This window comes from Barbus barbus (assembly GCF_936440315.1).
Source record: "Barbus barbus genome assembly, chromosome: 35".
Classification (NCBI taxonomy): domain Eukaryota; kingdom Metazoa; phylum Chordata; class Actinopteri; order Cypriniformes; family Cyprinidae; genus Barbus; species Barbus barbus.
The window spans coordinates 2,294,826-2,321,793 of record NC_136763.1 but is presented as its reverse complement, the minus strand read 5'-3'; the positions used below and the strand labels follow the sequence as shown (position 1 = coordinate 2,321,793).

Sequence of the window (26,968 nt, the reverse complement as noted above, 5' to 3'; positions counted from 1 at the left end):
TTTAATAGAGGTTTATTATATCAAAATAGCAGTTGTGGACATATAGAAGTCTCTTCTGCTCACAAAGCATGCATTTATTTGATCTAAAATACAGCAAAAATTGTGAAATATTTTTACAATTCAAAATAACTATTTTCTATGTAAATATCTGTTAAAATGTGATCAAAACTGTATTTTCAGCATCATTACTCTAGTCTTCAGTGTCACATGATCCTTCAGAAATCATTCTAATATTTGCTGCTCAATTATTATTATTATTATTAGTATTCAAAACACCTAATATTTTTGTGGAAACCGTGATACATTTTATTTTTCAGAATTCTTTGATATAAAGGAGGTGCAAAAGAACAGCATTTATTTGAAACAGAAATCTTTTGTAACATTATAAATGTCTTTACGGTCACTTTTGATTTGATACACTCAGAATCTAATGTGTGCTTGATGAATAAAACTATTAATTTCTTTTTGATAATCATAAGGGATCAGCATATTAGAATGATTTCTGAAGATCATGTGACACTGAAGACTGGCGTAATGATGCTGAAAATACAGCTTTGATCACAGAAATAAATTACATTTATATATTCACACAGAAAACACTTATTTTAAATTGTAAAAATATTTCACAGTACTACTGATTTTACTGTATTTTTCATCAAATAAAAGCAGCCTTGGTGAGCAGAAAAGACTTCTTTCAAAAACATAAAAAAGTCTAAGATACAAATCCAATACAATGCTTTATATTTTATTATCTTTCATGTTGACTTTGAATTGATGAATCAGATAAAATCGTATTGACAACTCTTAAATTTGTGTTTTGCTTTGAGAAAGTTACATAGCATCAAACAAATTATTCATATTAACAACCCTATGCTGATAAATATAAATAAAACATTATAATTATGGGGTAAAGGTTTTGTTTTTCTTATAAAGTGTTCTTGTAAACGATCTACCCAGTATCTGTGTTTGTTGTTTGCCGGTGCCGATCGGTCTGGCTGGGTTTCTGTAGCGAGTGCCAAATCCATGAATCTCCAGTTTAGTGATTGGTTTCTCATTGGTGAACTGAGTGCGGTCGATTCGAGAGCTGGGACTGCCCACTTTACTGAGCCAGTACTTCCTGTAGATCACACGCAGACAGACAAAACACGGTCAGCAATATCAAATATAACGTCAAATGGATACTATTTTTTCTTACACATTTTGCTCATTTACAATGTAAGACAGGGAAACAGTGTTGTTTTACCATTTAGATATTATCGTTTTTGTTTAATATTTTGAATTAGTTTTTATTTTTGCATTTTAATTTCAGTTAAAATTTTAGTAGTTTTGTTGTGTGTTTTTGCCATTTTTATTAGTTTTTTAGTATGTGTGTAAACATCAGTACATCAACTTAAATGAGAAATGTTGCATTGGAAACTATATTGTTTTGTATATTACTATAATTTTTTTTAATAAACTATATAATTTTTTTAAAAGTTATTTTAATTTTAGCATACCATGAATACTTAAAAAAATGTATTCATTAATTAAAAAAACTAAACAATACAAGATTTAAGTGGAATAGACTCACTTTAACAAAAATGCTAATCAGGGCAGTTTTAAACAGTAAAAAGTTGTCTATTTAGTGTTTTCTATCTTTCCACTTTGTTTTTTTTTTTTTTGTATTTGAAACTTTTTTACATTTCTTACATTTACATGTGTGATTATGATATTCACCCACCAAAATTACCACACAAGGTCAGAAACATGGACGTTTAAATTAGTCTTTAAACATGACATCTTCTAAAACTAAAGAATTATTTTTTTTTATTATTTTCATCAGAAGCCAATTAAAAACATCCATCCAAAATGTAGAGGTGAAAAGGTGTTCAAGAGTTTCATGAAAGGAAGAACGCACGCATTTAAAAATTTAAATTAAAAACATTTAAGATACTTTTATCATACTTTTATATCAATTTTGGATCTCCATCCTCTTTCAATTTAAGAAAACTCTGTCTGCCATAAAAGAAAGAACAGCATATGAAATGCTAAAGAAACTCCATCAGGAGGACAAACAACCTCCATTTTCTTTCTCTTTTTCAAAAACAAGGGTGCGGCACACAAACACACACACACACACACACACACACACACACACTCTCTCTCCGACTGAAGCCGGACAGACATGCAGTTTTCCTCAGAGGCTGTAAATGCATTATTCTCCCTGTGGGCCGCGGCAGGGGCTGATCTCATATTGGATAAGAGAGAGAGCGCTCAGACCATCTGCATGGTTGCCCAATATTCAGCTCATAATGGGCCTGCCAGGAAGAGGAGGAGCCCGTGTCAAAGAGAGCAGCCACAATCTCTACAGCAACAGCGCAGGAACGGCCCGTGATAAAGAAACTGGCACGGACTGTGTTTTGAGCGCTGGGAATGACGGATTACAGACGGATCCAGGTTATTCTGGGGTTATCAGCCGTTACGGCAAAATCAAGAGGTTTGTTTTGGACGTGAAAGCTTCAAGTTTTATCAGGGTGCGGTTCACTCAATACTGAGGAAATCCAACCCTGACAGAGGAAAAGACACTTCTCATGAACAGGCGTCACGTTACCGTTTTAAAAGCACAAATCCCACTTTGATTAGTTTAGAGAGAACTATATGGTAGAGAAACTACACTGAAAAATGCCTCTGAAACTATTTTCAGTCAAAAATTGCTAGTAAAAATGGCTTTTAAACCATTTGCCGTCACAAATTGCTAGTAAAATGGCTTTGAAAAAAATATAACAGTCTTTAATGACTCAACAGGCAAGGAACAGGGGGTAGACTCACAAGGAAGACATCTAAGAACCGACAAGGAAACATAGGACTACACATTATATACTAACCTAAACTAGGGGAATCAACTAATAATCAGACTAATCAGACAAGGGAGAAACTGGGTCACGGAATACACGGAGAGCAAAAAACACAACAAAAACTGTCCATAATCCTGACATAACGTCCCCTCCCAGAAGGTACGATCCATAGGGAAACAACGGAAAGAAAAACATGGCCTCTTCTGTGTTTCATATAGGTGATACAGACTGCATTAAACACAGATGACAGTAAACTTTCCATTATTCTCACGCTCTGAGTGACTTATCCGCTCTTCTTAAACACTCTCACTCTCTCTGAAATAACACCGCACAGCTGTATTCACAATATATAAACACTTGAACACTTTGTAGTGTTCATTGTGTTGTGAAGGAAAGGAGTTTCCCATCTGCCCCTGGTGAGGAAGTCAGATATCATTGATACGCTGTGATTGGAAGGAACTTCCTCATATGGATTGCCATTTACACCAACCTCCGTCTAACAATCTGCCGGACGCTCTCACTCGCTCTAGTACAGCACCAGGAACACCAAGATAGTTTGATATCAAAACACAACCTGTGACTGCCACTGTGTTAGAATATCAATGAATAAAAACTAAAAAATCTAATACAATTATATTTATATAATTGTATTAGAATTATGTGTTTTTAAATATGAGCAATAGTCACAGTGATGCAAGCAATCCACAATAATTATAAAAATGCTGCTGCAAAATGCTCTAAAATAAATGAATTATGCCACATCAGATGAGACTGCTGTCAACGGCGTCTTGTCAACAGTGGATAAAGTGATTCTGTGTGAGCTGAAAGGCTCTCTGGCAGTATTTCCAGACTTCAGAGCTCATCCAGCTGTAATTCAAGCACGGGTGGAGTGTCCGGGAGGGTGGAGGCCGTCTGGGGACGATCCTCTGGGATCTACAGTCTCATCAACGTCACCCGCAACCCCAGAGATTCACCAAACCAAGCCCACGACTAACAAACAACTGCAGAGAGCCAAACGAAACAATTACACTGCAAACAGACTGAGAGATGTCAATGGAAAGGAATGAAAGGAAAACAAGTAAAGGGGGCGGAGCCTGGAGGCCTGCCAAACGCTGTTTAAATATTTAATGAGCAAACACATTTGTGTTCACTCGCATCTCGTGTTCAGCAGCTGGAATGAGGAAGAGGAGGAAGAGCTCTTCGTCACTGTATCCAGGCAATCGCATGTACAGCTACATGAGTTTCTGGGCTGTAAGTAAATAGGACACGATTTCACCAGAGAATTACAGCTAAAAATGTCTTACAGGACAGCAGCCACAGATAATAACCTTCACATGAAAAACTGACCTGTTAAAGGAGACCGGGGCTAGTTGTCACATGCAGTGATTTTGTTACTTTAAAAATGCAATGCAATAAAATCAAGTACTTTCCAGTGTTTTTCTCATTGAACATTCTTTTTTAAATACGGCACAATACAAAAGTAAATTGTTTTAGGAATGTCATTAGATATTGACTTCAATCTTATAATGATCTAATAATCTATATAATTATGGAAAATCTAAATCAAAAGGTTAGTTTGTGGCAAGTTTCACATTTGCACTTATCAGGTTTTATATCTTGAAATGTAATTAATTTAAATATCTTTTAATATTAGTTAGTTTTCAATTAATTTATATTTATTTTAATATTAGTCTAATATTCAGTTCCATTTTCATTTTATTTTCATTTTTAGATTTCTTCCAGTTAGTGCTGTTAAGCGATTAATCCCGATTAATCGCATCCAAAATATACATTTTTGTTTGTGTTCTGTGTATATTTATTATGTATATATAAATACAAACACATACAGTATACATTTTTAAAATATTTACATGTATTTACATATATATATATTAATATAATTTATATTATACATAAATCTATTTAATATGTAAACATAACATATTTTTCTGAAATATATACATGAATGTGTGTGCATTTATATATATATACATAATAAATATACACAGTACACACACATATATTATGTAAACAAAAACTTTTATTTTGGATACGATTAATTGCGATTAATCGCTTGACGGCACTACTTCCAGTTAGTAATTATTTAACTTAAACTTATTTTAACTTTAACAGCATTTTAAGTAATGTTTTAAGTTTTACATCTAATATTTGTATTATTTTTTTTTACTATTTTGTTAATAACTTTTAATATAATATAATTCATTAATATTTGTATTCATATTTATTATTAATTATTTTTATCAATACTGGCTTTCATTTGTATATTTTAAATTTTCATTTTAATTTTATTAAGTTTTTTTTTCTTATTTTACTATTTGGTTTTAATTTACTTTTATATCAGTTTTTAGTTTTAGTTCAATTTTAGTTTTTATTTAATTTAATTTTATTTAAAAAAAAATTAAATGAAAATGTACAAATAAGAGATAATATTAATAAAATAATATAAAATATAATATTAAATTAGTTTAAGTAAAAAATATAAAATATATATTTTTATATTACTATTTGTTTTTCATTTAATTTTATTTCAGTTTTAGTTTTCATTTGTTTCCAGTTAAACTTATTTCAGTTAGGTGCCAAGTTTTTGTAATATTTATACTTTATTCCAGCTTCCAGTTAACAAAAACATTTTGACCTTTTTAGTGTTTGTTAACGATTACCACAGCATACTGTTATGCACAGTCTACATAACAAAGTAGTATGCAAACATTTGTATTTGTTATGCATACTAAAGATCTGCATACGGCACACAGTATTCATGCTGCAGAAATACAGTACATAAGCTCTCACACAAATGAATGTCTGGTTCACATTTGAGACTGTGATGTCATACGGCCCTCGCCCCTGAGCGCCGCCCCGCCCGACTGACATCATGACATCATCGCTCCTCGACCCGCCCCACCCAAGGGACAGCACACACACAAACAAACACACTCACACACGTTTGTTTTTGTGAATTGTGGGTTCATCCCATAGGCGTAATGGTTTTATACAGTACAAACCGTATTTTCTATCGTCCTACACCAACCCTACACCTAAACCTACCCCTCACAGGAAACTACAGGCATTTTTACTTTCTCAAAAATCTCATTCTGTATGATTTATAAGCTTTTGAAATATGGGGACATGGTGTCAGGTCCTCATAAGTCACCTTCTTCTTGTAATACCCATGTCATATGTCATTATACAAATTTGTGTCCTCATATGTCACAAAAACACACACACACACACACACACCAGCAACACAACCAGAGCTTTACTCTGCTCGGCTGGAGCTCCTGCTGTTATCTGATTACAGGCCACAGCACAATGCTCTCAAAGGGAATTGTGAGTTTCCATGTTCACGCTCGCACTGTGACCGTGTTCAGCCTTTCTAGACTGTTCCATGACACCAACACTGAAGCACTGATGCCATCTGCTGCTTACAAGAGACGCTGCACATGCGACAGGTCTAGTGGATCAAAGCTGGTATGGAAATAAAAAGCCATTGAAGCCTCAAAAACAGTTGCCTACTCACATTTCTTTAACTTCTTCAGGAGGCTTTTGTCATAAAATCTTTATTTTTCCAAATTAATAGTTAATATTATAATTAAAATTAGATTAAAAATGTAATATTTGCTATTTATTTTGTATTAGTTTTAATTGTTTTATTTTATTTTTTATTTCCAGGTTGTAATTTTAGTCCTTCAGCTTAAACGTGTAGGCTATCAGTTATTTGCCAAAGCAACATTTCTCATTTTAATTAGTTTTCATGTAAATATTTATAAATTATTTTATTTTTATTATGTTAAGATTTCTAATATTTGTTATTTATTTTTATATGTATTATGATGGCTTCTATTTATTTACTATTTACTACTTCTATTTATTTATGTCAATGGAAAGGAATGAAATAAATTATTTTATTTTATATTTCATTTATATAAAAAATACAATTTAAAAGATTATCTTTAATGGTCACATTTGTTCAACATTTTCAGGAAACATTATAAAAGTCTGAAATTTTTTTTGTGCTTATATATATATATATATATATATATATATTATTATTATTAATTAATATTTAAAAATGTCTGTTTATTTAATTTAATTTCAGCTTTAGTTTTAGTTCAGTTTTAAGTTATTTATTTATTTCCAGGCAGTAATTTTAACGCTTCAACTTAAAAGTATCTCAGTTATTTGCCAAAGTAACATTTCTCGTTTTAGTTTTCATTTAATATTTCTATTTTGTGTATTTTATTATATATTTATTTAATGTTTATTCGATTCTATTTATTTATTTTTAGATTTTAGTTATCTTTATATATTATATAGTTTATTTAGATTTAGATTTTGTTTTAAAAATCTAACAGAATAGTTTCAACTGTTTTAGTTTTAATTAACAATAATTCATGTATTTCATTTAGGTTTTACATGCAATAAATACTGTTCACATTTTACATAATAGAGCAGTATGCAAACATTTGGATATCCTAATAAAGACCTATAAATAATTTAAAAGTGATTGCACAAGCAATTAAAACACAGATGCATACTCACATTTCTTGAACTTTTTCAGGATGTCCCTGCACCTGTCCCACCACAGTGCCCTGCCTAGTGTTCTTCACCCAGCCCGTCACGCCCAGTTTCTTCGCCTCTGCCTCTGTATACTGCGGTAAAACAGATGAAAATGAGATTCAGAGAGATATATGTATGCATGACTTATGACTGATGAAAATAGGGGTTTGTGGTTACATTTACATGCATGCATTTAGAAAAGCAACTTTCATTTGATCAGTTCATGCATTCTCTAGGAATCAAACCTGGCACTTTTACAATGCTAGTGCAACCATCTACTAAAATGCACTCCGATATCAAACCGATTTCAGCTACTTAGGCTAAACTTAAGTAGCTATGTGCTTGCAATTGCATAGGAATCACTCCTTTTACAGCAGATAGCTTAAAAAAAACATAGCTTTTCCATGATAACATGTCTAAAAGTCTACATAATAATACAATTTTGCTAGTGTTAGTAGGTTCCGCCCTCCTTTCTTAGTTATGGAAGCAAAAAGCTCTGTAAAACAAGTTATCCACAGATTTCTCACCATTCTGAAGCAAACACCTGAAAAAAAGACAAACTGAATAAGTGCAACAGTTCATTCAAATGTTATTCGTCTGTATAATAAGAATAATTGACATACTAAGTTAATACATAAGAATGCACAATGGTGTAAAAGCTTTTTGGTGCTGTAATATAAATAAACGCGTCTATTTTTGGAGGCGTGGCGTGCAGAAATGTCACCAAGTTTCAAATACGCACCCTGAACATTCCCGAACACCTCAAAATCTACAGAAACATATTTATCACCGGCGTCTGAAGACATTGCAAACAATATAACAAGGGTTAGGACCAAAAGAGAAGTCCAGGAGACGTTTAAATGACAGATAATCATAAATAAACGCGACGCGACCCAACACTGTTACAGCGCAGACTGGTGTCACGTGAACAGTGTTACTTTTCTCAACGCTTGACACAACGGACCAATTACAGTCGCTGTGGTTACACACTGATGAGTTTTTAACACATTTTTTATAGAGATTGTTTGGATTGGGTTTCTATTATATGTTAGACTCCAATCCTTAAAAGTATGAAATATAAAAGATAAAAAAAAAAGACAAAAACATCCCTGAGAAGCTAACTAGCGCCCTCTAGAGGATAAAACCAGAGTTTTCTAAACTGGATCTACAGTGCAATGGTTATAATAAAATGATGCAGCAATTATAATATATGACTATACATAAATGCAAGAATTATGAATAATAACCATATGAATAAACAATTAGTCCAATATACTTTTTGTATGTAAAAACATCAAATTATTTTGTCTCTTTCCAGAATGATTGAATTAAAAAAAACAAAACTGAGCAGAAAACAACACTAACCACACATAATGAGCTTCAGAAATGTGCCAACACACACAGATAACACAGTTTTCCTCTGATGAGATTTTAATATTCCCGGCCACAGTTTTTCTCTGTAATCTAGTATGTTTATGATTGAAACATCAGAGATTAGAGAGTTACAGTGTGTGTTCAAAAACATTTCCATTTGTGAATGCACAAACATTTTATTAGAGATGTAATTTACATACAAGGGTTTAGGTTTCTTTTAAAGACAAATCCTTTCAAAAAAACAAATCACATTTGGATTTGACAGAGACCTTAGACCCGGCACACGACAGGTTAAATGTTTTTAAAGTGTTTTAACATGTCTGATGATCACAGAAAGATGGGATTAGTCTTTCTGTGCCTTTAAAAATCTCAAAGGTCAACATTGATGCTGGAGAGTTTTTAGCATTAATAAATGTTTCATTTACTGAACCACATTTACTGAAATACGTACTAGAGTAAAATCATCAAGTTAAATGTAAAAAATAAATGCAATATAAGGATTTTTGGTCTTATTGATTTTTTTTGTAAACTTATTTCTATGGTCTTATTAGAGCAAATAAAGATGGCTAATATTTCCTCTTATTTTCATTTACACTATGAAAAATTAATTTAATTTGACAAATGTCAGCCTCAAAGGTCAACACTGATACTTTGAGAGTTTTTTTTAGCATTAAATCAGAATGTTTTATTTATACTAAATCTAAAAATAAAGTAAAATGTCAGTAAAAAGCAATCCAATAAATATAAAGATAAATAAGTGTATTTGTGGGCATGCTAAAGATATGTAAATGTTTAGAGCAAGAAAGATTTCTGATATTTCCTCTTCCTTTCATTTAAACAAGGAAATAAATAAAAAGTTTTAGTATTATAAATTTTGAAAATGTTTTAGCATTATATGGAAATGTTTTTTTTATATATATACTGATTCTAAAATTAAATGTCAGAAAAAAGCTTTGCAATAAATATAAGGGTGGCTATTATATTATGTATAGTTTTATTAGAGCTACATGGTATTTCCACTTCTTCTCATTTAAACCAGGAAATAACTAAAAAATGCTCTGATTTTACATTTAAAAAATGTCAAACAAAATTCTAAATTATGACTTTCAGTTTCTTATATAAGTATAGTATAACAAGTATAAAAATGCTGAAATAAAAATGTAAAAGAAGATTGATGGTCTGATGTTAAAGGGGAACCTTGTATTTCAGCTCAAAAACACTGAAGAACATTAATAACTTTTTCAGTCTGCAAAGATGCATAAAGCAATCCAAAACCAGATCATACAGTTCTTGATGAGACGAGGGTCTTTTGCTAATCATAAAGAACCATCTTGATCTGTAAGCTACGGCCAAAACAAGCACAAAACAGGCACGTTTACAGATTCCACAACAGTGTGCTCATCTTTGGATTGTCAATATCACAGCTGTGCTGACTGATTGAGGAGTAACTGTGACACACACACACACACACACACACACACACACACACACACACACACACACACACACGCACACACACACACACATCATTTGTTGATTTGTTCTGAGCCACTAATGCCCAACAGAGAAAACCCATAATCCTAGAGCTCAGACTGACAACAGTACGGCACATCAACACACACACACACACACACACACACACACACACACACACACACACACTTAGCTGTCTAAATCAGTGTATATATTCTATTGTTTTCATATAAAGCTTATTATTATAACAACAACAACAACAGACAAATCAAAATCTGTCCTAAACCATTAAAGAAAATGTTTTGCATTTTTAGAATTTAAAAATATATATATATACATTTGTTGTATGAATGAATCCTTTTTCCACCTATAGACATCCTTGGATGTTTTTAAAGTGAGGTATAATCAGATTTAGTGAAATTCTAGGGACAATTTTCTGTGTCCTTAAATCACAAATAAAAAAATTAAAACACTTTCTCATTCATAACAGCAAATGCAAATAAACTGTGATGATTCTGATGATATGAATGGATTTATATCATTGTTTGTGACTGTTTTGTTGTTTTGCCTCTCTAATTGTTGTGGTTGAATCTCTCTGTGATTTAAAAGGCTTTATGAAATCCGCTGCTAAAGTGCCTCGCCGGGTTTTATTGAGGGGTGCTGAGCATCAAACTCCATCAGGACCGTTTCATTTTAGCAACGTTTAGCTCTTACATAAGATACAGCTGCACCAACAACAGTATTTAGACACTTAACTCACACTAAAATATCATTGTGTTAGATAACGAAATATCAAAGCAAAGCACTCATGATGTCATGAAAATATAATGTTTAAAAGAACAATAAACTACAGCTCTATATGACTGTAGTATACGACTTAGCCCAGGGTGTAAACATAGTAATATTCTCTCCACTTTAAGAAAAATTTAAGAAGGAAGAAAGAAAGAAAAAACAGAAACAACTCAGATTTGAATATTTGATATAAAAACTAGGTAACACTTTATTTTAAGTTGTCAAAATACAGAGTAATTAGCTAATTAAGTACTTAGTAGTAGCCGTTGTACTTACATGAAACACAATGTACTTATCATGTAACTAAGTATGGAGCAGCCTGTACTTACAGTTTGTAATTATATAGATGTAATAGACAGCTACTGTTACACATATGTAACAAACCGAGTCTGTTACACCACTACTAGTACACTTAAGTAATATACACTTTATTTTAAGTAGCTTATGGCTGTGTAATATTCTGTCATTTGAATGTAATTAGAAAGGTATTACATGTATTTAAGCTGTGTTTTGGTGGGTTAAATCAAACCAAGGTGCAGCTGGATAAGATGTACAGTATAGATACACTTGAAGTACACTTAAGTGCAATTTTGATACACTTTATTTTAAGTAGCTCTATGTCTGTGTACATTTAGAATTACGTTGTATAAAGTCTGCAACACATGTAACAATTTTTGGTTACATAAGTTGCTGTGTATCAGACTCGGTCTGTAACATATGTGTAACAGTAGCTGTCTATTACATATATATAGTTACAAACTATAAGTACAGGCTGTTACATAACTTAGTTACATGATAAGTACATTTTGTTTCATGTAAGTACAACGGCTACTACTAAGTACTTAATTAGGTAATAACTTTGTATTATGACACCTTAAAATAAAGTGTTACCAAAAACTACATTTTTGTATGTCCATTATTTTTCTTATGCTGTCTGGAGTTTTGATGCCTTTGAATTTATCTACTTCATTTGAATTTAACATGAATGAAAAATCCTACGGTACGAGATTTTTACGGTATTTTTGATGGTACGGTTATTTGAAACAGTCATTGTTTTAATAACTGTATTATTTTCAATTATTTGAAATAGCATTTTGTTCATTCTCTCATAATTATTGAGTATGCATGAACTTATGAGTGATGATATCTCTTGTCTCATTTAAACCAGAACATGTAAAGCACCCCCCCCCCCCCCTCCCCCAGTGTTAAAAGAGGCATTTGTTAAATTTGAAACTTGGCCGGTGGATTTGTAAGAAACGTTAAAAAATGCTACAATTATTTTTACTCTTGCAAACTACAGTCTCAAACACAGTTGATCTGATTGTCTCTTTTGGTCACATGGTGAAACACAAATCAGCTGCATTTGCCTGGTTCTCAACAGCAACTGCAAACTGTTATATTAGGGAGAACAGCAACACACAGACAGAGAGAGAGATGAAATGAGTACAGAGATGTAATGTTGTACAGCAGAAGATCATTCAATAATTCAGCGTAGTTACTTTTAGTCATTTAGCAGACGCTTTTATCCAAAGTTACAAAGAGAAGTGAATTAGAACAAACAATATTCCCCCAAATGATCACAGATTTGTCTGAACAAAGAGCTTCATATTGAACAATGTTGCTGATTGTTGAGGGTTTGTGAATTCCCAGAATGCACTGCAGCAATCATTGTTTACAAGCTTTATTCAGGCTACTGCTGTTGATTCTGTCATTATTGTTATGTGTCATTGGTGTTTACAGGGAGATTTATGCCTCGTTATGTATTTGTTTATTGCTGCCATTGTTGTGGTCTGTCTGTGTTTCACTAAACCAGTCAAATTGAGGCAAATTGTCATGTGAATGTTGCAATTCAAACAAATCTTAAATCTTCAACGGTGTAGAATTTAGGGATGCTATGACGTGTCCCTAGCAATATCCAGCAACTACTAAATTGTCCATATACCAATCATTTTGGTCAAACAATTAAATAATAATAATAAAATAATAGCCACAGGTAACTGTAAATAATACAATTTAATGACTATTTATTTATTCACTTACTTTTACATTTTATTAAAGGTCTATTTTGACCCTTATAGAAGGTGTTTACTGATTCAGAACATCCTCTTCCAGCGAATATCAGCCGCTGCCATCGGGAAAGAGACTGAGTAAAATTAATAGACTGAAGCTTTCATTTGTTCCTGCCTCGATAAAACTGCTGAATTCTACCAAGAACAATGTACCTATAGTATTAGCACTTTATCGTGTTTTGCATTGTACATATTTTATATTTTACACATATACACTGCTGTATTTTAATGTATGTTCTTAATTGTTTTATTTAATTTGTTTGATTATTATTGGGGATAAATAAAGTTTATTCTATTCTATTCTAATAAATATTCATTTTGAAAGGAGTTACTAGTGTTGAGTAATATATTACATTCTTTGAGTAACTACCCCAACACTGTGTGAAACAGAAAGGTTCTTCAGATGTTAAAGGTTCTTTATGGAACCATTTAGACCACAAGGTTCTTCTATGGCATCATCAAGCACGTGTGTAATGTATCCCAGCCGATGTTTTGTTACTAATATAGGATTTGTTTTGTGCAAACTTCTTCTGGTCTTCTTTTTTTATTACATTGACATTTACCCGATCAGTGCGAACAACCTAAATTTGAAACCTTACGATGCTTTATTTACTGAAATCACAGGATTTTGGCAGGTTGATTCCGAATAATTGATTCAAAACAAAAGATTCACAAAGGTTTTGAATCTTCACGAATGTTAAATTCAAATTTTAAAAGCCATACATTTTGTGCCTATATACAGAACATGCACTTTTAGCAGCGTAATTTACATTTCTCACGTAGCAGGTTCAGTCTGGTGTTTATAAGGAGGAAGGTTTAGAAAAAAAGAGATACACATGCCAGTTTAAACGTAAGGTCAGTCTCAGGTTAGAGATGTCATGTGTTTTTGTACACGTTTCATCATGAAGCTCCTGTTGGTGGATGCTGGTTCACCAAACGACTCAAATCCAGGACAGGCCCGTAGAGGCCCTTCACCCTGAAGACAAACCCCATCATCACCATGCTTTAAGTGTAGTCTGACCTTTTATTGAACCTTGCACGTCATTTTCATGTGCTCCTGTGTGTGTGTGTGTGTGTGTGTGTTTGCTGTAGGTTTGGTATTAAATGTTTTGGCAAATAGTTTCAAAAGAAGCCTTGAGGCCATGCTACAAGCCACGCAGCGCTTGTATGGATGTAGACAAATGTACTGTACATACAGTGTGTGTGTGTGTGTGTGTGTGTGTGTGTGTGTGCTTGTCTGTGTCTGGGGGGGTTCTTCATGTATGTAAACAATTTCGGTCATAACCCTCTGAAACGATTAAGGGTCACTGCAAATTACTCATTTTGGCAGACTGACCTATTTATGACCTCAAATGATAATGAATAAATAAAAAAAAAAAAGTAAGTTCACTTGCATTACAGTACTTGTATGTATTTATTTTTTGTATTTTTTTGAATAATGTTCTTACATTTTTATTTTCTGTCATACTTCTTCAAAACATGTTCCTGCTGCTTGAATGTTAAAAATAACACACACACACACACACACACACACACACACACGATTAGATTTAAGGTGTAAAAAGCGCTTGAAAAACAGACCAAGAGACTGGAGAATGAAAACAAGCTCGTATAGCTACTATTATGTTTTCTTACTCATAACATGTCTTTATTTTTCTTAGCATGTTCTGTGTATATTGGAAAGGAAAGGGTTTGATTAATAAAAAGATAGAAAAATACAATATAAATTGTAAACAGCTCGACAAATAGCTGGAAATCATTTAGGCTCATAATGATGCTTTAATTATGTTGAAAATATCAGAGGGAATCAAAATAAACTATAATTTTATAAAACAATATTACTGAAACAACCCGCCGTTTTTATAATAATAATAATTTATTATAAACAGCAAGACACTAATTTACGTGAATATATAGCTGTTTATAACTCGATAGGCTAAAGCTTGATTATTAAGAAGTCAATTGAAAAGTGGGCCGTAAGTAGCTACTTATACAAAAACACAACATGATTTATTGTTTGGGCTGCAAAACAGTTTTCATAAATTCAACAAATGTATATTATTCATTAATTTTAATATTGTTACGGTAATGCGAGAACACTGTCGTCTGACGCAGTAGTGATGATATTCATTATTTAGAAAATACAATTGTATGTACACATAAAAAAGCATTAATTATTGTAACATAAACTGTTGTTGTTGAATAAAAATACATTTAAAATTGTATTCTTTTACTTTGCATATTTTAGCCATTTCACAATATCTTAAAAAAGGATTCATTATTTATTTTATCCTTTTGTTTTATACACATTCGATGTTTCTTTAATAATATAAAATAAAGTGGCGTATTGGTCTGTACATCACTAAAATACACAGTTTATGCATTATAAAGTCAAATCATTTCACAGTCGGCAATGCTACAACACAGCAACAGATGCGAACAGCCTTCAAACAAGAACACGACAATAAATATTTTTCTTGTTTCCGAAATCATGCATTTGTTTAACAAATATATTTATGATATTTAACAAAGATATTCGTTTATTCTAAAAAAATAAAGTGTGAATTGAAAAAAAAAAAAAATTCAGAATGCAAAAGGCGTCATTTAAAAATAAAAAAGCTATTGTAGATTAAACGCATAATTAAGATTATTCTGATGCAATTTGAGCAAAATTTCATACTAACTGATTGATACAAAACACAAGTAAACAACAGTGCGGCTAGACTGTTATGATGGTCACCGGTCACCTCCCACCGCACAAACATGCTGTTTGAGACGAATGAACGCAGCGCACTGGAATCACACTGCTTTATAGTATATTTCAATGACTAAAAACGACATAAATATGATCTTCAAAGTGTCAACATAACGTCTGCACTCTTCTAACAGGATCTCAGTGTCTTTGTGACCCGCTCTGACACTAGAGGCGCCCTTGGCTCAGCCTGCGCGCTTTTACGCACAGAATTATATTACACATTATTATTCTTGGAAAGCCTTCTAATCAATAGATCCGGACTGGTTGTACTACACAACACTGTTTTGGATCAGACAGGATATTATGCACGCTTTAGGGCCCTATTATTTAAAACACAACTAATCCGAATCCCTTCGATGTATTATTAAGACACTTTGAGAATGCCACTTTGATTCAACATCACGAAAGCTTTAGTTCTGGATCATTTAAACTTTATTTCAGTGCGTTTCAGGTAATGTGTGCACAATTTTCGTCCCTCCTATTCAGGCTACGTGATCGGTGACGCACAGGAGACTCTCCAGACTCCAGAGCGCACGGGGCTCTCCGCGCATTATGATGGAGTGAGCCGAGACTGTACTGTCCAGCTTCCAGCGAGAGAAGAGCTCCTCCTCCCTCCCCTGAAATGAGGTAGTTGGTAAGACCGAGCGCTGGTTAATCACCAATTTCTCGCGTCGCGTTGCGTCCTCCGTCTTGAAAGTTCTATCATGCATGCAGCGTCACCTCAGTTGCGCGCCTGACCTGCGTTTTCAACCACGGCTTTTGTTTGTCCATCGCCCGGCATGGGAGATCAGAGTGAGCCGACCATGGTGCAGAAGTCGACATCGTTCAGCATCAAGAGCTTGTTACTCCCATCGAAGTTTGACGATGAGGGCGCGAAGCGCAGCGGCAGCCCGGTGGCACCGGACTTGGACAACCCCCCGGAAGCGTCCGAGATGGACTCCGCGCAGCGAGACGCGGAGGAACAGCCGCCTAAAAAGGGAAAGAAATTCGACAAACCTCCGTTCAGCTACAACGCGCTCATCATGATGGCCATCAGACAGAGTCCCGAGAAGCGGCTCACGCTCAACAGCATCTACGAGTTCATCACGAAGAACTTCCCGTATTACCGGGAGCACAAGCAGGGTTGGCAGAACTCCATTCGGCACAATCTGAGCCTCAATAAGTGTTTCGTGAAGGTCCCGCGGCATTATGACGATCCTGGGAAAGGGAACTACTGGATGTTGGATCCCTCCAGCGATGATGTATTCATCGGCGGGACCACCGGCAAGCTCCGCCGGCGCTCGGCGACCTCGCGGGGCAAGTTGGTGATGAAAAGGGGCCTCCGCTTCGCACCCCTCGGACTCGGACTTGGCGAACGCCCGAGCAACCCGCTTTATTGGCAGCTGTCTCCGTTTTTACCACTCCACCATTCGCACTATAACGGCTCCACGCACGGATTTCTAAACCAGGGACACGCTTACGGATCGTTATTCCCCGGCGTGGAGCAGCTCGGGAACGGGGACATGTCTCGCCCCATTCTGGGAGCCTCTAGCGGGAGTATCAACGGGTACGGTGTGTCTCCGCCGTCCGCCGCCGGATTACTTTCAGGGCACAATGGATACTTCGTACCGGGTGCGCAGCAGCCGCAGCCGCTCCCGTGCGCGCCGGGATACGGCATCTCCAGCTCTCCGTCCCCGCTGCTGACGGATTCCCTAAGAACTAGCTTACCGTCCTTCACAGCACCACTTTCTAGCGGACTTCTGTCTCAACACAAACGCGTCGCGCCCAATTCGTTCCTAAACTGAGCGTTGTGCGCCCTCTCCAATGGGAACATCCAAACATTCCTAGAAAACCTCGCCATGAAATGTGCAAGCTGTCCTTTTGTCTGAGGACTGTGCGTCTGGATTTAATTTTTTTTGTCTATTTAAGTTCATTTTGTAGATGTAGTGTGATGTTATGCCAAAGGCAATAACCGTGCGTGTTTTTTTTTCTTTCTTTTTTTTTTTTTATGATTATTTATAGTATTTCTTTGTGAATGATGTTTTTGTATTTATTCGAAATGTTTTTTATCCCTTGTTACTGTGGGATACCGTTATTATTAGATGTTTGGCACATATTATTCCTTTATTATAATTCCTTTTTTTATGTCTCAAACTGTGAATGTGCCTTAATATCTTAAATCAGGGTTGAGCGTTCGGACCGTCTCAGGTGTGCGTTCTGACAATTAAACATTATTATTATTACTATTATTATTAGCTGTGTAAACCTGAAATATGGTAACATATAAATCTATATGCAATGTTTTATGAATTTGCCTATCGGATAATGTGGGCCTGTGTTCAGAGAGGTCATGTGATGACTTACTATAGTAAAGCTAAGATACTGAATTAAAGCACTGGTTTAAATGAACTCTGTGTGAGATGAGTTTATATATGTACATAACTGTCGCGTAAAATGCTGTTTTGTGACGACACGAGGTTTTGTTTACACACATAACAGTATTTTGATACAGTTTTTACGCGTAGAGGTGATTCAGCACCAAAGACAGATCATTAATGCTTTTTTTGAAATATAGCATCCCTGCACATTCATTTGCTATTATGATATTCTGAAGCCATTATTTCAACTCTCTGTGCAAATCAGAAAATGTGATTTCTAGAGCTGTTTATTTCCCTTTTAACCAACATGTGATTTATAGTTCTGCACCTTTAGTTGTCATAGTCTTTTAATGTGAAGATTTGTACTAGTTTGTCTTTTTTCTTGTATATTCCTGAACGTCCGTTCAGAACAAAGAAATAAAGTATTGGAATATTTCTGTATGAAGGCAAACGCGTCCTTTCTAGGCATGCAACACAAATCCGCTTTTTGTGAACAAAGACTCACTAGTTCGAGGGATTTAATGAATTTAGCTTCACGCATGCAGATTAATCTCAATGCATTCACCAGCATGCTATGCATTTAAGTTATGCATGCTAAAAGAGTTAAATATGGATATTTCAATCGTACAAAATATTATGCAATAATAATTATTTTTTATTGCGTCACTGATATAGTTCATGCACACACACACACACACACACACACACATACACGCATATATATATATATAATACAAATATATTCATAATTTCTTTAAAGTGCCACCAATTATAATCTGCGTAAAGGCTATATTGCGCCGTCGAGTCAATCCAGACAAATGACGAAAGCACAATATTCACAAACTAACGCGTTGTTTTCACGTGCCCATAATGATAATAAAAATAATAAAGTTGAGATATAACTGAGCCTTTACCCAAATATTCAGCTACATCGGTTCACCTGAGTCATTCTGACCCATTTCCAATAGAAATAATGCTAAACTTACTGTCCAGATGTTCCTGAAACTTCAGCTCCACGTGTCCCGGATCAAGCAGAAGTGAAACTCTCAGTGAGGCACAGACAATATGAAGTTTAAAAAACTCAAGACACCTTCAGAGGAGCAGGAGCGACATTAATGTGCTCGGACAGACGTTCAGAGGGAGGGACTCACGGACAAAGATGCTCAATTCACAGCTCTGTTACTTTCTAAAACAATTCCTGCACTTTATTTACTATAGAGACTCGAATATTACATAATACATGACCAAAAATAAAGCCATTGCTAGTTCTAGAAACAGTCTGTTATTAAAAACAGGAAATACTTTATTTTAATTAACAGGTAATAGGTTCGTACGTATTTTGCCATCCACTAACACTTCTTTATATTTTATATATGCTATATAAATTAGTGTGTAGCCAATAAGTAAAAATAATTATAATGAAAAATGTATTTACTTAAAGTTTTGATCGCCTACTACAACTTTTTCTGTCATTTTAATGGTTTATATATTTAAATCATTTATTTGTTGAAAGTTTTACGAATTTTCCAGTGATCTTGATACCGATACGACCATTTATTTCTGTCTTTTTACTAAGTTTACTAGGCCATTCATTAATTTGTTTTACATTAACCCGAGGCATTAAGAAGCTAATAACCTATAACAGCTGACCAAAGGAAGAAACATGTTAACTCATCAATTTTACCACGTCATAAAACATCGAATCATTAAAAGTTTTACGAATTTTCTGATTTATATCCAAATGAGGCTTCGCCAATAGCAAATACGAGTTGTTGTTTTTTTAAGTTTTTACTGTTCAGATTCAAACAAGGCCCGTGTGTGTTTATTTATTTTACATTAATCTGAAGCATAAGCAGGCTAATAAATTAAACAGCTGACCATCAAAGGACGTAACATCTTAGCTAATTCATTAGTTTTACCTCCTCAAAACAACAAATACACAAACAGATTAAAAAAAAAAAAAAAGACGGCCGTTACGCACACACACACACACACACACACACACACATGTTGGTTTTTGTGGTTTATGGGGACTCTCCATAGGCGTAATGGTTTTTATTCTGAACAAACTGTGTGTGCTATTGCCCTACACCAACCCTACACCTAAACTTAGCCCTCACAGGAGACTTTGTGCATTACGGGGACATAGGCAGTGTCCTCATAAACCACCTTCATATTGTAATACCTCTGTCATACCCATGTCATTATACAAATTTGTGTCCTCATAAACCACTTAAACATGCGCACACACACACACACACACACACACACACACACACACAGAAACAACAACAACGAAAAACCCTGTTTTATGCATTTAGGCATATAGGTCTTAAATGCAACATGGCCTTGATTTTCAAATACAAACCGTAAAATAGCACTGTAATATAAATACATAAATAGGACTGTAAATTAAAAATAGCATGCAGCACTTTTTTCTTTTCTTTTAAGCTACAAGATTCAGTTCGTTTATGGAGAATCAAAGTAGACCTACTCTAAAATAAATAAATAAGTTTACTAATTAGATTTTTTTGTGCTGCTACATATTTTAAACTCATATTTCAATATTTCACCCCCCCCCCCCCACACACAACAGTCAGATTCTCCGCGTGCGCTCAGTTTTAACTCAAAGTTGCACAAAACGCGTTAGAACAGCCACAGTTTAGCGATGCAGTAACACTTAACACAAGATTCAGCTCAACTACAACATTTGCTTCGTCTTGAAGAAAAGATGTTTGATAAAGAATAAAAAAAGATGTAAATCTGGGCCTATATGCGTTTATTGGGTCTTTGTGAAACATCTAAATCTTCAATTCTGCCACATTTGTCATTTGCAACCCAGTTCAAATAATTATTTGATCACAGGAAGTCTAGGATGGTCTTTGATGTGAGGTATAAAGTGTCACTCTTGGTATAAAGTGAAGGTAAGACCCTCCTTTGACAGAAGAAGGGTCTTAAGGGATCATTTTCAGGTCACTGGAGACAAAACCGCTCTTAATTTGCAAAGCGCTTTCCTCTAAGCACAGAAAAGGGAATTATGGGTCGTTTAGGGATCAACACACCTGCCGAATGCCTTAAACTCTGTCAGATGAGCATAATGATAAAAAAATCTACAACAATGTGACACAGAGACCTGAACTAATGATAATTGGTCATCAGAATAATTGCAGTGTGGAAATAAACACATCATGATCATGCACTATAAGGTGAAGTTTCACTCATATTCCTCTCAGAATGAACCTGTCATGAATCTGGTCTATGAACTTCCGTTAACTCACCACCAGAGGTCACTCGCTCACCACATGGACTCTTGCACCACACTAACTGTTGCACGCCACCTCAGACTACAATTCCCATCATCCATTGCACTGACGACACACACAGCTGATTGCACTGATCACACACCCTACATAAACCATGGACTTCCTCTTCCTGTCTGCCGAGTATTGTATTGCGTTTATCACTCCCCTAGTGTTTGCTGCCTTACCGAGCCATTCTGTGTTTTTATGTTTAGTTCCAGTATTGTTCTGCATTTATAACTCTCCTAGTTTTAGCTGCGATACGGAACCCACTTTTTTGTCATAGTCTTGCCTTGTGTGTTTTTCTAGTGTTTTGATTCTTGCCTGTGTTTCCTGGATTTACCCTTTGCCTTGCCGTTTGGACTCTGTTTGCACCTCTCTTGGACTACTGCTCGTATACCTGGATTATCTCTCTGCCTTGCCCTGTTGGATATTGTTCGCTGATCGTCGACTCTCGCTAGCCCTAAGATTGCTCTGTGTCTGTCCCGTACCATACCTGTTTGCCGTTGTTTGACCCTGCCTGTTTATTGACTATGTTTATGAATAAAAGCTTGCACTTGGATCCGCACTTCTCACATCTCGTTCGCCCCGTTACAGAACCGAAGACAGGGATGATATTCACATGTCTCACAGAATACATCCACATCATCTTTGATTATCTCAGTTTATTCACTTCAAAAACACATTTATTGGCATCACTGTATAATACAAGCAAGACAAAAGAAAAAAGATTCACTAGGAACCGTAAGTATAATTAAATTTATAAAAAAAATCTATAGTAAAAATCTTACATTTACAGTATTTGACATAAAAGACGAACATTTCTAAATAAACTGTATGCAATAAATGAAAAGTGAAAATACAACACTCAAAACTATTTGTTTCAAATCAAGGACAAAATGGCATGTTATAGTAAAAAGAATATGTGTGTGTAAAATGTACTTTATTTTTAGTGGAACAACATGCAGATAAAATGTTATAGAGCTACAGGGTTTATCTCTTATACAATGTATGTTTTATTTAAAAATGTTTGTCACAAAGATACCATTAGCAGATACTGTATATATATTTGCTACTGAAAACAGCATTTGGACAAAAAAATAAATAAAAAAATAAGTAAAATAAAAGTGAATTAAAAATGTGATGCTAAAAAAACACTAAAATATTCTCTTATTTAAAAATTGGTGCTTCAATAATAATTTATATTCCTATGTATAATGGCTTGTGTTTTCAATAGAATGACACGCAGATCAAACATTTTACATTTACAGACTAGATTGATTTTTCCTTCCACTACAGCTGAAAAAAGTGCATAGAATTTTTCAACGAAAACAACATAGGGAACATGCAAAATATATCTTTGCAAAAAAATTAAAAAACCCTAAAAGTTACTACAAAACAATAAAACTGTCAAGTTTTAATGAGGAAAACATCAATATAAAACATCATAGATGATTAGAATTTTACCTCAGCTTGAAAGCATGCAATTATTTTTGCAAAATTGAGCGATTTCTCTTTTTTGGCAAAGCAATGAGGCATAACGTTCACATTATTAAACATATTTCCAGAGAGCTCCATGCAGCATTATGACGTGACGTATACAGTACAATCCGCACCGTAAACAGACGCCATTTACTAGAGAGCACCTCCATTGCTGGCAGAAGCCATTTTGTGTGTCATTCACGCATGACGTGTGGAGACTCGGGTGAAAAGGACCAAGATCTTGGCTTTCTGGATGTCAGTTTATTTAATTTCAACACGTCCAGGCCATGCTCTGTTACCCATCCACTGAAACTGAACTACTCGACTCCCTCCACACGCCAACACTTCCTCTGTTACAGTTCTGTAAGAAGTTTCAGACCCTTCCAGGTTAAACAGTCCAGCTATGAAGTACACTATGAACTCAGTATTGATTGAGCACTCATGATTTACAGAACTCATGGTTTTGATGAGTGTGTGAGATATTTTGGTAGCACTTCATTTATAGCCTTTACCCAACCGCAGGTCACAGTTCTTCAGGAAAACAACACCAACAATTACTCTTGCAAAAATATACTACATTTATGCTTTTTAAAAAATAAATAAGACCCTTCCAGGCTAAACACATACGATATGTCAAGTAGATCATGCATTCAAATTGTGCCCTGATTATTTACACAGATTTTATGAGTGTACTTTGCGTTTTATGAGATTTTTTTTCATGTTGTATTTTTAATTACATTTTTTTTTTTTTTTATTTATCTATTTTTATTTTGGTTTTCATTCATTGACACTTATACAAAGTGAAGTTTATTCAATATATTCAGCACCTAACCATGCCAATCTGAATTAAAAGGACATTTGGTAACTATTTACTTAAAGTATTTATACATAATGCATTATAAAAGTCTTTTCTAATGCATTAATTATGCCTTGTAATCAGTGTTAAAAATATAAAACGTAATTAATTACTAGCTAATTATATCTTCAACATTGTAATTAGACTGTTAATTACTCCCTCTAAAAAGTATTGCATTAATGGCTTTCTAAATTCCATATCAACCATTGAATAATACAACAGCAGACATATAAATCATATAAAATTGCATACATTATTCTTGAACTGACTAAAGTATTTAAAGGGAGAAGGTTACATTGAAAACATATATTTTAACATTAAATTTTAACTTTTGATGTTAAATCCACTATTATTTTATATAAAAATTGTTCTATGCACAGTATTTATTGTAATTACATTAGAAGTAATTTAAGAGTAAATTAAGAGTAATCCCTTACTTTACTTTTTTAAGGGAAAGTAATTCAATTACATTAATTAATTACAACACTGCATGTAATGTCCTGTTTGAGCTCATGAATAACTACTTATTAATATTTTGTTACACCTTTGAAAAGTATATTGTTTTAAAACACATGACAAACAAACCTTCAAATGAGGCAGTTTAACACAGGTTATGATTATTTATGAATATATATAATGCATTACAATATACAGTATAATGAATAGCTTTATAATGCATGAAACATAAAGGCTTCAAGTGTTACATGCAGAAATTACATTTACATTTATGCATTTAGCAGACGCTTTTATCCAAAGCATTCAAGCTTTAAATTTTTATCCACATTGCATTCAAGTTACAGTTTTTACATTTGATCAGCTCTTGCTTTCCCTGGGAATCGAACCCATGATCTTGGCATTGCTAGCGCCATGCTCTACTATTTGAGCTACAGGAAAGCAAATTAAACACTTTTTTGATGGTTTGTTTAAACCAAATCTAGCTAACATACTGTATATGTCCATCAAATGGTTTAAAGGTGTAACTTACCCCCTGTAAGCGGTGAGAACTTAAACATAGGTTGAAAAACATCTTCCCAAGTGTGTAATCTTTCATTTGTTATTCACAGGAGCAGCAAACTCTTCAGACAATTAAATATATCTGGCTGAAACACACAAACACACACAAAAGCACGTCATTAATGATATTTTATATACTGTTCTCTATATCCGTCCTGGGATTGTGCCAGATGGGAATGAAGTGTGTTTCCGAAATATGAAACCCCTCAAACCTACAGACACTGAAAAGAGCCATTATTAGCTGAGAATTAACCCACGCTGGACTGACCGCTGATGACCAAACTCACGAGAAGGTACAAATAATTTTAAATAATTCCATTCAACTTTGTCATGAATTTTTAAATATATAAATATATATATATTATTTATTTTTTTCATCAAAAATGCAACTTGGATAATGAAGCGGTAATTGATTTTATTTAATTGGAATATTCAAATTTTCTGAATTATGATTCTTTATTTGTATAAATTATGGTAAAATAACCAGTAAATTATAATTTACCAAACTGTGATTTTCAAACATCCAACTTTCATCACTAATCTGTTATATTATGGATAGATTTAGTTTCTGAAGCAAGTTTTCAGGATAAACCTTCAGTATTCACGTCAACACTGCTGATGTTAAAGATCTGGTTTTAAATCAATTGAACATGCAGGTGGCTATTTGTGATTTTATTTGAATTTTATTTTATTTTTCCCTTAGAAATAAATGAATAAAAATAAAAAATATTAAAATGAAGAATTTCTGAGTAAGGAAACATGTTTAAACACATTGTAAATATTTGCACTCATTCAGGTCAGCATTAAATATCTTGTGAACTTTTCTCAGAAGCATCTGTGTGTATTTTCTCCATAAATATAAATTAATTCAAGCGAGGAAGCCAGTGAACCAACTTGTGACAAAACTTCAGTAATATTTTTTTTCCATTTGCTCCAACATAAATGCTCATCAAACTCTACATCATCAAAAATTAATTATTCATGCTCCAAAGTCATTAAATATTTATAAATATCATCATTTTATTTATTTAATTGCCTGGTATTTTCTATTTGTCAAATTTTGAGAAATCCTCAATAAAAGTGCTTTACTTTGTCATTTAAAGTAAAGATGGATTTTTTTTTTAAGCATCAGATTTGCACATTAAGTACACCTGCTGCATAAACATTAACTTCCAAGTTACATTTTACAATATGTGTTTTCATATAATACACACTGTTAAACATTACATACATTTATAATAATTACATCAGTGAAGTTTATAAAGACACAGACACAAGGGCAGAAAATCAGGGTTTAATTTAAACTTCAAATATAAATATTTCATTTTAAATAATAAATAAAAATATGTTTAAAAAAATATAATTTTATATACTGTAGATGTTAAAAGATCAAATATAGTCCAAAAATAAGTATACAAACAAGCAATGGCATCACTAATTAGTTATGAATTTTGAAATGTATTTCATTACACTTCTCTATTATTGTGATATTATAGCTACTAATTGTGCATGGACAAAATAAATACATTTTATATGACCAAAAAGCTCAAAGATTCCCACTGTGCATGGCCTTAAAGTGTTAGTGTTTGTTATGTAGCTCTGAACATTCTCATTGAATGAACTAGAAACTTCCAACACAAAATCTAAAATGATGCATTTGTAGAATTAAGAGTGAAAATGCATTTGAGTCCCACTGAAACAGAATTCTGTGTTCATCTCTAAACAGCGTCTCTCCGAGTCCGGACCCTCCTGATGTGCTTGACAACTTGTGAACTAATCAGGGTAACGAAGAGCCCGTAACGGGGGTGAAGGGGTTAAAAAAACAGCAATAATGCTGCGGGACGCTGGACGGAGCTGGGAACGCTGGAGCTTCCACAGCATCTGCATCGAGGTCCAGCAGCTCATGTGTGACAAATCACTATGATTAAAAGGACAACAGTTTATCTTAAACCGCGAGGCCAGAATGAAAGACTCTGACCTGGTGATGAATGCAAAACCCACTGCGAGAAAACCAAATCCATTCTGATCAATCACAAACCGTGAAGATTTGAATCCAAATGGTGCAACTGAACTCTGGTGTATTGC

At 34.0% G+C, this 26,968-nt stretch overlaps 2 protein-coding genes across 4 annotated transcripts; one reads left to right on the top strand and one right to left on the bottom strand.

Annotated features, from left to right (window-relative positions):
- Positions 1–26,968, bottom strand: acyp2 (acylphosphatase 2, muscle type; the record flags this gene model as incomplete). Of its 3 annotated transcripts, none has more annotated exons than XM_079394196.1 (4): positions 1–1,117; positions 7,395–7,504; positions 24,855–24,969; positions 26,862–26,968. In XM_079394196.1, the coding sequence occupies 3 exons, from the start codon at positions 24,918–24,920 to the stop codon at positions 901–903; spliced, it is 393 nt and encodes a 130-aa protein (XP_079250322.1). In that variant the 3' UTR covers positions 1–900. The 3 variants fall into 3 exon arrangements, with proteins under 3 accessions (XP_079250322.1, XP_079250324.1, XP_079250323.1); XM_079394198.1 differs by lacking the exons at positions 24,855–24,969; positions 26,862–26,968 and adding exons at positions 7,940–7,956; positions 8,155–8,287; XM_079394197.1 differs by lacking the exon at positions 26,862–26,968 and having other exon boundaries at positions 24,855–25,097.
- LOC306855457 (forkhead box protein G1-like) lies at positions 16,429–18,666 on the top strand. Its single transcript, XM_079394194.1, has one exon. The coding sequence runs from the start codon at positions 16,655–16,657 to the stop codon at positions 17,657–17,659; it is 1,005 nt and encodes a 334-aa protein (XP_079250320.1). The 5' UTR covers positions 16,429–16,654; the 3' UTR covers positions 17,660–18,666.